This window comes from Panicum virgatum, chromosome 2N (genome assembly GCF_016808335.1).
Source record: "Panicum virgatum strain AP13 chromosome 2N, P.virgatum_v5, whole genome shotgun sequence".
NCBI lineage: Eukaryota > Viridiplantae > Streptophyta > Magnoliopsida > Poales > Poaceae > Panicum > Panicum virgatum.
In genome coordinates this window covers 20,185,972-20,201,244 of record NC_053146.1, presented here as the reverse complement: position 1 = coordinate 20,201,244, position 15,273 = coordinate 20,185,972, and the positions used below count along the sequence as shown (strand labels likewise).

Sequence of the window (15,273 nt, the reverse complement as noted above, 5' to 3'; positions counted from 1 at the left end):
TAAAGCTCGGGGCACAAGGCGCAAGCAGCGTACACATTTTAGGCACATGGCGGTGTGGTCTCATTTGACTGTTAAAAGATAGTAATGAAGTTTTACAAAAATCAGCAGGTAGCTGCTTATCAACCTGACTGCCCAAATTGGGTACACACGACTACCATCTTCTGAACGTTCTGACTAACATTAACATACACGCACAAGTATATGAGAATACTGGAGGATCGACATACTGCTATAGGTGACATACAATACATTTACATCAGGTCACTTGTAAAAGACTGAAATGTTCTTATAGCTTGGGTCGACGGCTTGGTGCAGTTACCCCAAAGAATGATGTAGAAACTAAAGCTAATTTGAGCAAGCTGGTATCACTACTACGCGCTAATAGAGGGTGCCGTGACTGATCGATGCCGCTGCAGATACCATAAGGCTCAAAGGAATAATGGCAATCTGAATGTGTTTACATATCCCAACCATTGCTGCAAGTGCATTTCAGATTCTTGATTCTCCAGATAGTGCTGGGATGATCTGAGGTATACAAAACCACCTAAGCTTTGAGTCACTAATGTGGCTAAGTTTTCAGAAATATTGTATGGGTCCATCCAAGCTACCGGATGCAAACTGCAATTCACAAGTGACTAATATCAGATAATGCCAGGTGCTAAAACTGGCTAAATAAAGAGTTAAAGACTAATCTAATTGCATGCTCAAAAACATCATTAAACTTAGTGCATAACCTGTTGAACAATTGGATTAGTTGATGTTGTGAACTCATGTGTCATTCCTTCCCAAACTACCTTCCCCTCGTGAAGAAACAGCAACCTGAAACAAATATCAGATACTAGCCTAGCAATAGACTACAAAGACCATGAAAGAAAAATGTAGCATTTGTTCTAACCTATCAACAGCTCTTCTTATTGTGCTATGCTGATGAGTCACAACAGCATAAGAAGCTATTTTCCCTGGCTTGCCTAGAGCATCCCGTCCAGTCATATGAACAGAACGTATAAGGTCTTCGACAACAGTTGACGCAATAGGGTCAAGCCCAGCTGTAGGTTCATCGTACAAAAGGACCTAGCAGAGGAAGAAATTTGAGAAGTGTAAACTTGCGACAAGAACAGCCGTTCTGTTTCATAGGTTCATAGTGCATCAGGTAATAAAAGGAGGAAAATGCCTTGTTATCTCATAATCAATCAGGGATATACCTCTGGCTCGATTACATCCTTTGTATCATCAAATATTATCGAACGAGCTAGAGCAACACGCTTTTTCATGCCACCTGACAACTCGGACGGCATGCGATCTTCAACACCCTGCACAAAATGATCATGTTTTATTCAATTTATTCAGCAGTACTACAAGTAATGCTAAAACATTTGCTTATGATTCTCAAACATTTTAAAGATACAACAGTAATTGTATTGCAGCAGACCAGTTCCTCTACTGCAGATTTCTTTACTGTATGATTCTCGTTTTAACAAACAAAAAAGCATCTTGCAAAAAAAAATTTTTGCGCTCTCGACTAAAGGTACCATGTTATTCCTTGTATGCATACAGCATGTACTATATAAACCTTACAAGATTACTCTTGCATTACTGTACTATTAGAAAGCGTCTTTCCATAACAGCTGGCAGTTCATCGGAGAAGTTTTCCTCATGCAATGTACTCATGTGACAGAAAAACAATTTACAAAATAGTCCAAATAGGGTGTCTGTTTTTTTCTTCTATTGTTGTTGTTGTTGTTTAAGGGCAGCCACAGCGTGCATCTGATAAACGATGCTCCAAACATCCAATCCGAACCGATGCTTGGTTTCTCATTTTGGCTGCAAAGAGCAAACTCTTGATGGTGGGACCCACTCTGCTGATATATAATCACAGCTCTCATTCCTGGCCATGACATCGCACGAACATTCAATGCCCTTCGTCCTATTTTACCCATCCATCTGCAGCAAAATCATTTTGTATTCATCTGGCATTGATGCATCTAGAGTCACCGGTGCAGTGGTGGTGGCACCGCGCGGACTTGGGGGAGGGGGGGGGGGGGGGGGGCTCCTATGCTCGGCATGTCAACTCTAATAGGTAGTAGCAAATTACATGATTAGCTAAGTAAAATCATCACTTGCAAATTAAACGAGTAGGATTGGATTTTAACATTAAAAACAAGTAGTTTGAATGTAACAAATGCACTCTAAGTGAATTAGAGCACGTAACTTAAAGCCTTTTAGAAAAAAGTTCGATATACTCCAACTTCACATTGGAATAGGGAATGATAGTACTACTCTAGTGCACATCTATCTTTTTCATTTAGGACTTGTCACAACTTTCTTTCAAGAATCTAATTTTAATCTAAAGAAGTATTTGGTTGGAAAACGTGATAGGATGGGGGTGAATCCAGCCATCTGCGCCGCAGCCAAGTATGGAGCGTATATTTGCTTCCTACAATGATTGTCAAAATTCTTATTGCCCCCCCCCCCACCTAATATTAAATTCTAGCTCCGCCCCTGCGCCGGTGCAATGCATGGATGATTGCAATGTGCAAATCAATGCTTCAATAGGAGAGAAAGTTGAAGTATCATTTTTCCAGTACGCTGTGGCTACTCCAAGGGTTGGCTGTTGCATAAATATCATATGCCTCTCCAGGAAAAAAAAAACAATGGCACCCAGATACTCGCTTATTATGAAAACAAGTGCTTACTTAAATATATATGAAACCTTGACTTACCTTTAGTCCTACTGCAGCCAAAGTTTCTGTCACTAATGTACCAATGCGGTCCTCGGGTAAGCTTGAATTTTCATATCTAAATCAAAGAATGGATGGATCAGACATGAAAGCTGAACATGAAGCAATTACTGGAAAAATGACTTTTAGTATGCATCTCCCTTACAGAAGGAATCCAACATTTTCACGAACTGTGAGAGAATCAAAAAGTGCAGCACTTTGAAAGACCTGTATCAAAATACCATATCAGAATGTTCAAGAACATGCAGCTATAAGGCAATCATGACATTTCTTTCTTCAACAAAGTACAAGGAAAGTATACCAAACCAATGCGGAGACCCTCAATATCCTCGTCACTAACTAAACCATGTCTTTTCTTTCCACAAATGATTACCTCACCCTACATGTTATTGCAGAGAGAGAGAGAGAGAGAGAGAGCGAGAGAGAGAGAGAGAGAGAGAGCATTAGCTTTGAGTTGACCAGCCTGTAGTGATAATGTAATGATGTACTGCTGTAACAGGGCAAACTAAGAAGATAAACAACCATGTCTGGAGCCAGCAGCCCTGCCATAACCTTCAAAATAGTTGACTTGCCGGTTCCTGAAGGACCAATTATCCCAACTGCTTCACCATGTCTAATCTACACAAGAATGTAAAATTATTTTGAATCATAACTAAAGCCAAACTTACCAAGTCCTGAAAACACCAACCAGTCAAAGATAAAAGTAAAAAGAATGCATAGTGAGTGCGATGAGGTGAGTAAAAAGTAGAATAAATAGTATTCCAATTACGAATTGTGTGAACCTGGGAATTGAGAATTACATAAGGATATGAAGGTATACTTATGCCATTTTAATGCTACTTATGCCGATCACTGGTTCCGATTTGAGTTATGAAAAGCATATAAGAATGAAAGTGGAAAGTGAAGGACCGACCTTGAAGCTGACACCTCTCAATACATGTTTGTCTCCAAATGACTTATGAACATCCCTACATTCTATGAGTACATCATGGTCATCATCAATCTGACCATTCAAATCCCAGCTCCTTGACAAGCTTGAACTCTACAGTACATGCCCAAGAAAAACAATTCATCAAGACAAACTTCATTTTATGCCAATTCAACTAAATACTAAAAAAATCTCCACAAAATTGCAAGTGCACACCTCATGCAGATTGTCAACGTTGCCCAAACCAGGACTTCTAGCAGCCAAAACAGGACCAAGACCTGTCTGCCACCTTTTCAATGGCATGTCGACTATCCTGCAGAAGAAAGAAATGGAATGAATTACAACTGCATCATAATTTTACAGAACTACAGCACCAATGTCACGAAAATTAACCACAAAATAATCTGACAGATACATGTGGCTCAGTAAGCTAATCTCTTTCATATAGAGATTAAATTTCTTTATTTAAAAACATTTGATTATTTTGGTACAGGCAATCGATCTGGCTACAAAGCATTTATCAAATTATGGAATTTAATAATAATCTGGATTGTCGAATTCGGGCCAAAAAATCCGTCTGATTCTAGGACCAGGACACTTGAAGTTCAGAAGAAAACAGATAATGTTAAGCAAGATCAGCAAATAGCTGGCTACCCTTTTTTTTCCTCCTAGTAGAAAACGAGAAGATTTCAGCTTGTTCTTGGAGCATTTGATGCAACTATAGTTGTTTATGGAATGAGCAGCTGGACAAAAATGCACCATAATTAACCACCACCAGGTCGACCGACGCAACAAAAAGGTACATGGCGCGGCGCCGCGGCGGCAGAAACTAGATGTGGCGACAAGAAAGGAACAAGTCTATGAGAAAGAAATTTTTGCCTGAACGAGAGCGCGGAGCGCGAAGTTGGGTCCCCGGACGGATGGGAAAGGAGGATGCCGCCGGCGGGGAGGTGCGGGTGGCGGACAGCGGCGGGGATGGACGGCGACGCCATGGTCGTGCTCGGGCGGCGCGCCGCGTGGTGGGTGCGGGGGAAAAGTGGTGGGCGACGGTGTGGATGGAATCCACCTCCGTGTGGAAGGGGACGGGAAATCAACGGTCTTTCAGGGGGGTTTCCGCAAAGCGGCAACTGACATGTGGGGCCAGAAGCAGTTGCCGCACGTTCAGGTTGGACCATCCAAGCCGTTCGTTCGTGATCCAACGGCCAACGCACGCCTTCGTGACATCCAAAAGCCGAGCAGAAATTACGCAACTGCCCTGCGCATCTGACGGCCCCGCCCTCTCTCCCAGCTCCGGCGACGATTCCCCGATGGCCTCCGCCGCCGGCAGCGCCGTGACACTCCGGCGGGTGCTGCTCGCGTCTGCCGCGCTCCGGCTCGCACTGGTGGTGTTCGGGGAGTGGCAGGATGCTCACCTCGAGGTGCGCTACACCGACGTCGACTACCTCGTCTTCTCCGATGCCGCTGCCTCCGTCGCCGCCGGCGGATCCCCGTTCGCCCGCGCGACCTACCGCTACTCTCCGCTCCTGGCCTTCCTGCTTCTTCCGAACTCACTCCTCCATGCCGCCTGGGGCAAGCTCCTCTTCTCCGCCGCAGGTAACCCCGCTCTGCTCACGCGCTGCATCTGTTTCTAAAACTCTTTGCTTCCCTATCTGTTGTGATGCCAGTGGTAACTAATTTCAGTAGATCTTTGTCAGTATACATAGTTTCTCGAACGTATGCTTGATCTACGGTTCAGTGATGTTAGTCCTTGTGAATTGAGAATTGTTACATTACATGAAAGATTTCAGTGTGTTAGCACTTTTGCCCATTTCTATCATTTATATATTTCTGATCACAATACAGATATTGTTCAGCTTGTGATCTTTATTTTCAATTGGAGGATGTGGCATTTGGATTTGATGCAGTAAAGTCCATTTTTCTTGGCCACACATTCGCTTTTAGTTTAGGAAAGGAGCTTTTGATACTGAAGCAGTAATTGCAGTAATTTGTTATGATTTGGGGACAGCTGAGCTGGATGTATTAGTTTTTTTCTGTGTGTACATGCCTTGGTAAACTTTCTGATGGTCATATATGATTATTTATTCTGCAGATTTGCTAGTGGGATTGTTCATAGATACCATTCTGAAACTACGTGGAATCCCTGAGAAAATGCGGATGTGGTCCGTGATAGCTTGGCTGTTCAATCCCTTCACATTCACCATTGGTACAAGAGGAAACTGCGAACCAATAGTCTGCGCTGCCATGCTCTGGATTCTCATATGTTTGATGAAGGGTGTAAGCTCTGATTCTCTTTTGCTGTTTGTTCAGTTTATCGCTACCTTTGTATAAAGTTGTTATAAATGGAATATGATAAAACCACTGAAGGCATCCCATTATGTGCTCTCAATTCTCATAGACCTGGTTTTATAACTGTTTTTTTTTTGTTCTTTCATGTAAAACTTGGGATATGATTGTTTACTAGAACCTCTGTATGTGATGTATTGGTAGACCTGGCTTTACTTATAGTCAATGAAATCTAATACTTACAGAATGTTGTTTGTTACTTTGAAGTTTATGGGTATTTATGTCACTTGTGCAGACATCTAGTTTACCAGGATTTAAATATGTAGTGTGTGTATTTGTTTCTCCTTGAAGACATTAAATTCGTGATCATGTTTGCTCTATACATTAAGGTCTTGTCAGAACAACTTATGTTGTTTTCTCGGCAGTTACATGGGATAATATCATGAAGAACTTACTGATGTTCATCTCAACTCTAGGAAGAAAGATTGTCAATTGTTAATTGTTGGGTAGATCAGCATGGTATATTACATTTTAGGTCTTTTGCAGGTAGAGTATTGCAGGCAGCGTTCTGGTATGGGCTTATCGTGCACTTCAGAATATACCCAATCATATATGCGATTCCTTTTGTAATTGTTCTCGGGAAGAGTTATGCCTGTCCTTCTGGTAGGCCTACTCTTACAATGTGGAACTCCGAACAACACTTGCAAAATGACAAAGCCAGTCAAAGAGGAGGACCAACATCAGTACTGGCCATTCTATGGGATTTCCTTTCAAACTTTATAACAAGAAATGCAATCCTATTTGGGTTATTCTCAGGATTTATGTTCTTTGCCTGGACTGGTGTTTTCTTCTATCTCTATGGGTGGGACTTCCTAAACGAAGCATTACTTTACCATCTTACTCGGACCGATCCAAGGCACAATTTCTCAATATATTTCTATCATATTTATCTACATCATCAACAAGGGTTCTCAAGTATTCAGAGGCTTGCTTCGTTTCTGCCTCAACTGATCGTGCAACTGGCACTCATCACCCGATTCTCTAGGGACCTTCCATTTTGCATGTTTCTCCAAACTGTTGCATTTGTTGCTTTTAACAAGGTATACCGTGAATCATACACACATTTCTAATATTTTTTGCACTCTGGTACCTTGAAGTATTGACTTTCAGTTAAATGGGTAGGTGATGACGGCACAATACTTTGTGTGGTTCTTCTGCCTGTTGCCCCTCGTCCTCCCTTGGAGCAGCATGAACCTTAAGTGGAAAGGTCTGGCCTGCATGCTAGTGTGGATGGGGTCTCAATTGCACTGGCTCATGTGGGCTTACCTGCTGGAATTCAAGGGCCGAAACGTCTTTGTACAGCTCTGGGTTGCAGGCCTCGTGTTTCTAGCTGCCAACACCTTTGTTATGCTCATGGTGATCAAGCAACACAAGTACACCCCACTCTTCTCGTCACCAGGGAAGCCTGGCCGCAAGGTTGCTACCAAGAAGGAATAGCCTGCGCACTTGCACTTTCTATTTTGCCAACCGATGTGTGATTAGAACACGGATCTTTTTTTCTTCTTCTTGTGTGTTTGTGTTCTGTACCAGATCATGCGACTTGTATCCTGTAGTTTTGCCGGTAGCTAATGCGGTGGCGTTACATGAGAAATATTCTTTTGTTATCAGATTTTAAAATTAGTTCTGATTCTAGAGGTGGCAAAGGTGGCTGGGATTGGCTTTAATTTGGTCAGATGGTACCTGAACCCAGGTGGTTTTCTCTGCGCGATCAGACAACTTTTGTTTTTTAGTTTTTTTGTTTCTAAGCGTATGTGCTTTTTGCTAAACTCTCTACCATGGCAATCATTGGATTCACGTAAGCAACATGAGCCCCCATGTGTAAATAGATGTGGCGGTTATAACTAATTAAAAATTGGTCTTATACAAACAGACTTTTTGTTTGCCACATCTATTTACTACACATGGGTTATGTCAAAATGAAAAGGAAAATCTCTGCGATTCACAACAATGCTCTTCACTCTTCAGGTAAGAACTTGGGGCACATTTCACGTGTGTCTAGAACTCTGCTCAGGAATTGCTTCATCTTATTGCCATTTATGCCCTCTGCAGAAGACTTCTTGCTTTTGTTGGGCAAACTTGTCTGATGAAAGGACTTAAATGTCGTCGTACAAACACTATACATCAAGACCGCGTGGCCTAATGGATAAGGCGCTCGCCTCCGGAGCGGGAGATTGTGGGTTCGAGTCCCATCGTGGTCGATAAATTTTTTTTACGCCGCCTCCGTATCGCTGTTGCACCGAACGCTGTCGTGCCCGTCTGGCTTCTCCTACCTCGACCCGCCGCCGGTGTCCCCGCCTCGCGGACCTCTACGAGCAGGCAAGCAGCTACATTCCGTGGAACGGGATCTCGGCCTGCTGGACCAGCTGGAGGCCTGGAGCAGCGCGTGCGCCTCGAGGCGGCCGACCTCCGGCGCCAGGTGAGGTCCACGGAGGACGCCCTCAAGGACGAAAAGGGAGGCACGCCCCACGTCGCCGAGGACCACGCCGTCGTCGAGGAGGCGGCCAACGACAGCAGATCGCGCGGCTACTACGTGCGGGTTGGCACCACCGTCGACCGTGGGCCCCTCAAGCCTTCGGCCACCGTGCTGCTCCACGCGTCCCCGTCGCGCGCGGTCCTTCAGGTGCTGCCCGCGGGTCTGCGCTCCGCGACGCCGTGGAGCTGCCGCTGACGCGCCCGGAGCTGTTCGCGCGCCTCGCCGCGGACCCGCCGCTCGGCCCGCCCGGGACCGGCATGACCATGCTCGCCAGGGCCGTCGCGCACCACACCTCGGCGGCGTTCTTCCGCGTCGGCGGCGCCGCGCTCGTGGCCCAGGATGGTGCGCGACGTGTTCCGGCTCGCCCGGGACAAGGCGCCGTCGATCGTCTTCATCGACGAGGTGGACGCTGTGGCGATGGCGCGATCGTCTTCATCGACGGGCGGCGACCGCGAGTTGCAGCGCTTGCGGGTTGAGCTGCTGGCCCAGATGGACGGGTTCGACGGCGTGCGCGTGATCATCATGGCGACGAACCGCGCGGGCGCGCCGGACCGCAGGATCGAGTTCCCCCTGCCGGACAGGCGGCAGAAGCGGCTCATGTTCCGAGCGTGCGCGGCGGGGACGAGACTAGACCAGGGTTGCCATTACAATTTCTCGAATTTACTGATCTGCCATTACAATTCACCTATTTGGAGATATGCCATTACAATTCGTTATTTGCTTAAGATGTGCCATTTTGTATGTATTTGATGCTCCTGGGTCCACTCGCAGGTCTCTGCATTTCTGTATGGTCCAAACTGCCCCTGCTGCCTCTATTCTCTCTCTACCCACTGACATTAAGTCCCCACATGTCATCCCCTACCTCCGTCCCTTCTTCTTTCCTCTGCTTCTTCTTCATCTCGCCGCCGCTGCTGCCGGCCTTGACCGGACGCCTCCGAACCCGCCCCAGAACCTTCCAGAACCCCCGCCCCTCCAAGCCTCCCGAGCTCCTCCCCCCGCGCCCTCCCCTCCCAACTCCATAGGCCGTCGCCGAGGCCATGCTCGAGCTCAAGGGATGCTGCCGCAGGGGTGGGTCAACACAGACCTCAAGACGGCGTCCGCTGCAAGGTTCGGGATAAATTAGCCGGCAATACAAATTGAAGGGAACAATCGTCGTCCCTAGAGTTCAAATCGAAATCTTTATCCAAATCAAAGCACAAATCAACGCACAAACACATTAGAATGTAGTACTCGAGCTATTGATGGCTTGGATACAGTGCACGAGCTAGCGAAGCACATGAGAAAGATGAAGCTTGCAGCATCAGCAAGTTGCAGGCTCGCTGATGCAAAGGGAAAAATGAAATTAAGAGAACTACCGCGTCACATTGCTGCTTCCCACTGCTGCGTCACTCGCCGTAGTGCCGCACGCCGCTGCTCTCGCCGTAGCTGTTGCGTCACTCGCCGAGCTGCTCGAGAGCATGCCGGCGCCGGAGACGGCGGCGCAGCTCGGCATCATGGACGCAAGCAAGTTGTTCTACACCGCTAATCACAGCGAGGCAGCAGCAGAGCTCGCACAAACAGAGGTGTCCCACGACAGGCACACGACCGCGGCGGGCAAGCCGGCGCGGCGACGGGGGCATTCCTGGCGGCGCAGCGAGGGAAAGGGTCGGGGATGGTCAAGGGCTCACCGAGGATTCGGTTTTTAAGGTTGAAGGGCGAGGAAGAGGGCCAGAGGTGGGGGTTCGACGGGGAGTAGAAGCTTCGGGTGGCTCTAATGGCGGCCGGCGGCGGCGGAATCGATTCCCATCGATTCAGTCGAGAGGAGCTCGGCCAAGGTTTGGGGAAGGTGGAGGAGGTGGTTGGGGGAGGCTTGTGCGCGAGGAATCGGAGAGGGAGGAGATGGGGACGGCGAACTTGCCGTCGCCATTGGGACGACGGGTCTGTCTTGGAGCAGCGGAGCAGGCGGAGCGTGCCCCGGCGACGACGGCGGCGGCCGCTGCTGCAGTGCCTGCGACGCGGGGGCTAGGGGACTCGCCGGGGGAGGAGATGCGCACCATGGGCGCTTGAGAGAAGAGAGACCAGTTGGAGAGGAAAAGAAGGAGAAAGAAGATGATGTGGGACTCACATGTCAGCCGGTGGAGAGAAAGGAGGTAGCAAGGGCAGTTTGGACCATACAGAAATATGGAGACCTGCGAGTGGACCCATGAGAATCAAATACGTATAAAATGGCACATCTCAAGCAAAGAACGAATTGTAATGGCATATCTCCAAATAGGTGAATTGTAATGGCAGATCAGTGAACTCGATAAATTGTAATGGCACAGATCCAATTAACCCTTAACCAAACCGGTGGGAACCGGTCCAGTCAAACCACCGGTCCGGCCCGGTTTCAGTTTGGGCCGGTACCAAACCGGGCCAAATTCAAAATGCAAATTTAAATTTAAAAAAATGAAAAATTCCCAAAAAAAATTTAAAAATACTTCAAGGTGCGACGAATCTAATGGTGTCAAATTTTCTCAAAAATTCGTCTATTTAGTATAGTTTGCGGGCATATGAAGTTAAATCAAAAAGAAAAAAATGGGCCGACCCATTCAGGTCCACCGCATATGGCGACCGATAAACCGGTCAAACCGGCCGGTAAACTGGTCAAACCGGGGAATCACTTTTAAACCATCGGATTTTTTGGTTAAAACACCGTTAACCGGTCAAACCGGTCAGTATACCGGTCGGAACCGGTTACACATGTGCTTTTGAATTTGGATTTAAATGCAACCGATTTCCACCGGTTTCCGATCAAACCGGTCCGATAAACCACTACCGGACGGTTTAGCGGACCGGTCGGTTTTGTAAACCTTGGATTGGACAGCGATGCCGATGCGGACCTGGAGAGCCTGGCGGCGCAGCACGACGGGATGAGCGCTGCCGAGATCGCGGCGGTGTGCTTCGAGGCCGGGATGCAGTGGTGCGCGGCGACCGGTGCCGCGCTGCGTGGTAACGCACCAGGACTTCGAAGAGAGGTATCGCGCCATCACCAAGAACAAGAAGAGGCCTGAGTGCGGCGCCTATTATGAGCTTAGCTTATACACTTGAGACTTGAGATTACTTTTTTTCCAGAAAGGGCCACGCCCGAATTTCATTACCGTGTGAGTAACGAAATTACACAGTTTAACCGGATCGGATTACCAGCGTAGCACCAAGATCGCTTACAGAGCTCGGACCAAAAGTACGATGAGCTAACAAGCAGTCTACTTTAAATCCGAAACTGGAACAAAAGAAAACTAGGACAAACGATGCACGCAGGCGCCCCTCTCAACATGCATCAGAGGTAAAACAGTCACTGAAGAAGCACCATCCCTGCATCATCTCCGGCAGCCTTGGTGTGGAAGTGCAGCGCAGCCTTCAGGAGAGCTTTGGCACCAGCTTCCAAATCCTCCTTGTTTTGTCCTGATTGTAAACCTGCCCAGTAGTTTAGAAATGAGCTAATTGAGCAAACAATTTTTGTAGGAGATCCGATTGACTTTTTTTCAAAGCAACTGTTATTACGGGCTGTCCAAATCGCCCAGCAAATGGCTGTCAAGCCAGTCATATGAAACTGTTTTCTGTTAGGTAAAATGATTGCAATCCAATGCCAAAATTGGCCAAAAGAAGTAGGTCTATGTGTTGCCCCTAGCACAAAAGCTACCAGACTCCAGATGTATTTTGTTGTAAGGCACTCAAAGAAAAGGTGATCAATGGATTCCAGATCACTACAAAAACGGCAACGCAGATCCCCTGACCAATTTCGTTTAGCTAGATTATCCTTGGTCAGAATAGCGTTGTGTTCAATCAACCAAAGCCAGACTTTGATTTTGAGAGGAAGTTTTGCTTTCCAAATCTATGAGCTCCCAGTTCATTCCTGCTTAAATGAAAATAAGTTGATTTAACCGAGAAGATGCCAAAGTTTTCCCAACTCCATTTGGGTTTATCCTTTTCAGTGTTGACTGCAAAAGAAACCAGAAGATCCTTTAGCCTTCTGTGTTGGCATTGCAGATCTTCATTCAGCCATCTTCTGTATGAGAATTGCCAACCTTGACTTGCTACTTTTTCCACAGTGATCTCAGTCTCATTACAAATTTCAAAAAACAGTGGAAATTTGTCCATCAAAGAGGAGTCACACACCCATATGTCCCTCCAAAAGCTAGTTTGATCCCCTTTCCCCACAATCATCTTTCTTCCAGAAGTATAAATATCTTTCACAGAGAGAAGCTGGTTCCACACTGGGGAATTGGTGGGCTTCTTTTTAAGAAGAGATATACAAGTATTCTTAATGTATTTCTTTCTCACTATTTCTTGCCAGAGTCCATCCTTCTGTTCCAACTTCCACCACCATTTACAAAGGAGACTGACATTCATTTTGCCAAGATCTTTGACTCCTAAGCCACCTTTCCTCTTTAACTGGCAGATTCTTTTCCACTTGACTAAATGATATTTCTTTTTCAGACCACCCCCTGCCAGAAAAATCTTTTTCTGATGCAATCAATTTTTTTCAATATAGTTTTAGGGAGTAAGTACATTGACATGTTGTAAATAGGAATGCTGCTAAAGTAAGCATTCAGCAAAGTTAGGCGCCCTCCCAAGGACAGAGCTCCACCTTTCCAGCCATCTAGCCTTTCAGCAATTTTCTCCACTAAGGGGAGTCAATCAGAAATTTGAATTCTATTCCGAGACACATGGACACCAAGATACTTGATAGGCCAACTTTCTGTTGCACAGTTAAACATTTCAGCATATCTTAGAGTTTTCTCACTATCTTGGGATATCATAATCACTTCACTCTTACTGAAATTTATTTTAAGCCCCGACATGCTTTCATATAGATATAGAAGTAGTTTTAGATTCTGAACCATCTCCATGTCATCTTGTACACACAAAATTGTGTCATCAGCATACTAAGTAGGGCCAAGCCCCCTTCTATGTACTCTGGGATCAGACCTTGAATCAAATGGTTTCTTTGGCTCATATGCATCATTTTGGCTAGAGTATCAGCAGCTATATTAAAAAGCAATGGAGATAGAGGGTCTCCTTGCCTTACTCCTTTTCCACTTTTGAAATAAGGCCCCAACATATCATTAACTTTGACACTAAGAGTACCACTTGTTACTACTCCTTTGATCCAGTTGCACCATTTATCTGGGAAGCCCCTTTGAGAAAGACAGTCAAACAAGAAATCCCAGTTTATTTTGTCATAGGCATTTTCAAAATCCAGTTTCAGAACTATACCATCTTTCTTTTTGACCTTTGTGTCATGAATTATTTCATGTAAGCACATTGTCCCTTCCATAATATTTCTTCCTTTTAGGAAGGCAGTTTGCCCTTTGTTTATAATCCTCTCCAGCACTGATTCCAGCCTAAGCATCAAAGTTTTAGAGAAATTTTTGAACACAACATTCAAAAGGCAAATTGGCCTATATTGCTGTATTAGATTGGCTTCCTTTATTTTGGGGATCAGAGTAATAATACCATAATTGAGCCTACTGATTTCCAACTTGTTTTCAAAGAATTCATCAAACATTTCCATTAAATCCTCTTTTATATTTCCCAACACACTTGAAAGAATTCCACTGGCATATGATCAGGGCCAGGTGCTGTGTTTTTTTCCATATCAAAAACAGCATGCTTAACCTCTTCCATTTCAAATTTCCTACACAATCTGTCACAGTCATCCTGTGTAACCTTTTCCTCCAAAGTCCAGCAATCCTGGTTAAGCTTAATACCACTTTTTGTTGATTGGCCAAAAAGATCTTTGTAATAATCTGTAGCCAAATCTAGAATTTTGCCAGTATCTTCCACCTCCGTGCCATCTTTCTAGATACTTTAGATGGTGTGTTTTTTTTTTCCATTTGCTATTCTGTGAAAAAAACAGTGTTCAGATCACGCTCTAGTAGCCATTTGTTATTAGATCTCTTATGCCAGTATAACTCCTCTTCTTCAAGCAACCTGCTATTTTCTGATAAAATAAAAGTCTTCCTTTTTAAGAGATGAGCTGGTAGTGGTCCTTCTTCCTCCACTTTCTCCAGAGCTGCCAGCTCCTCTCTCAGGCACTTTTTATACTTTTTGTTGTGGCCTTTTAAGCTCATTCCCCAGCCTTTCAAAAATTTCTTAACTCTATTCATTTCGATACACCATTTGTCAACAGCATCTTTCCCTACCACCTTGTCCTTCCAGATATCACTGATCTTAGGAATAAAATCCTCATGTTTCAACCAGGAAGTTTCAAAGCAAAAGGCTTTAGACTTCTTTGTGGTACTTTGCTCAGTACATAACAACAACAGAGGGTTATGGTCTGAAAGCTCTCTTGGTAGTTTCCTCAGACTACATAAGGGGAAAAGTTTTTCCCAACTGTCTGAAATGAGCACCCTGTCCAGTCTTTCTAGAGTAGGGTCTTGATGGTTATTGCTCCAGGTGTAGTTACCACCAATCAGAGGTAAATCTCTCAGTTCATGTGTGTTGATAACCCAATTGAAAAGATCAGTGAACTTGTTCCCAGAGAAACTTTTATTTTTATCCGAGCTGAATCTTAGGATATTAAAATCTCCACCAAGGATCAGTGAGACTTGAGATTACTTACTTGAGTAGTCTGTTTCCTTCACTCGGCCATCAATCTCTCTGTAGCAATGTAAATTTGCTCTAATGTAATGTTCATGTCAGTTCAGATTCTTGTAAACTAGTATGTGCATTGTTTGATTGCTGTGGGCCGTGGCCATTAACCTTGGGTATAATGGGCAACCAATGCAGATTTGTAGAGCTTTCCTTGTGGCGAGTTAAACAACCCA

The 15,273-nt window shown here is 45.3% G+C and overlaps 2 protein-coding genes, 1 non-coding gene and 1 pseudogene across 4 annotated transcripts; 3 read left to right on the top strand and 1 right to left on the bottom strand.

Moving 5' to 3' along the window:
• Positions 1-36: 36 nt before the first annotated feature.
• LOC120659975 (protein TRIGALACTOSYLDIACYLGLYCEROL 3, chloroplastic-like) lies at positions 37-4,733 on the bottom strand. 2 transcript variants are annotated; one of them, XM_039938283.1, is made up of 11 exons: positions 4,546-4,733; positions 3,883-3,979; positions 3,652-3,780; positions 3,261-3,356; positions 3,040-3,117; positions 2,884-2,945; positions 2,721-2,796; positions 1,203-1,310; positions 896-1,071; positions 735-819; positions 37-618 (listed from the first exon to the last, which is right to left on the bottom strand). In XM_039938283.1, exons 1-11 carry the CDS (start codon positions 4,656-4,658, stop codon positions 577-579), a joined length of 1,062 nt encoding a protein of 353 aa, XP_039794217.1. In that variant the 5' UTR covers positions 4,659-4,733; the 3' UTR covers positions 37-576. The 2 variants fall into 2 exon arrangements, with proteins under 2 accessions (XP_039794217.1, XP_039794218.1); XM_039938284.1 differs by lacking the exon at positions 4,546-4,733 and adding an exon at positions 4,321-4,491.
• A 180-nt stretch (positions 4,734-4,913) lies between these two features.
• On the top strand, positions 4,914-7,679 carry LOC120659974 (GPI mannosyltransferase 1-like). Its single transcript, XM_039938282.1, has 4 exons — positions 4,914-5,259; positions 5,756-5,938; positions 6,496-7,049; positions 7,132-7,679. The coding sequence occupies exons 1-4, from the start codon at positions 4,974-4,976 to the stop codon at positions 7,444-7,446; spliced, it is 1,338 nt and encodes a 445-aa protein (XP_039794216.1). The 5' UTR covers positions 4,914-4,973; the 3' UTR covers positions 7,447-7,679.
• A 231-nt stretch (positions 7,680-7,910) lies between these two features.
• Positions 7,911-9,284, top strand: LOC120662479 (annotated as a pseudogene).
• On the top strand, positions 8,135-8,207 carry TRNAR-CCG. The gene has a single exon. It is a non-coding gene; the product is annotated as a tRNA-Arg (tRNA).
• Positions 9,285-15,273: the final 5,989 nt, after the last annotated feature.

What these genes read in the sequence shown, in the direction of transcription:
- LOC120659975 (XM_039938283.1), bottom strand. Translation starts at nt 4,658, where the DNA reads ATGGCGTCGCCGTCCATCCCCGCCGCTGTCCGCCACCCGCACCTCCCC. An exon ending in TGGCTGCAGTAGGACTAAAG is followed by an intron (nt 1,311 to 2,720) that starts GTAAGTCAAGGT and finishes CATTTTGTGCAG; the next exon opens with GGTGTTGAAGATCGCATGCC. An exon ending in CTAATCCAATTGTTCAACAG is followed by an intron (nt 619 to 734) that starts GTTATGCACTAA and finishes TGTGAATTGCAG; the next exon opens with TTTGCATCCGGTAGCTTGGA.
- LOC120659974 (XM_039938282.1), top strand. Translation starts at nt 4,974, where the DNA reads ATGGCCTCCGCCGCCGGCAGCGCCGTGACACTCCGGCGGGTGCTGCTC. An exon ending in GCTCCTCTTCTCCGCCGCAG is followed by an intron (nt 5,260 to 5,755) that starts GTAACCCCGCTC and finishes TTTATTCTGCAG; the next exon opens with ATTTGCTAGTGGGATTGTTC. An exon ending in TCTCATATGTTTGATGAAGG is followed by an intron (nt 5,939 to 6,495) that starts GTGTAAGCTCTG and finishes GGTCTTTTGCAG; the next exon opens with GTAGAGTATTGCAGGCAGCG.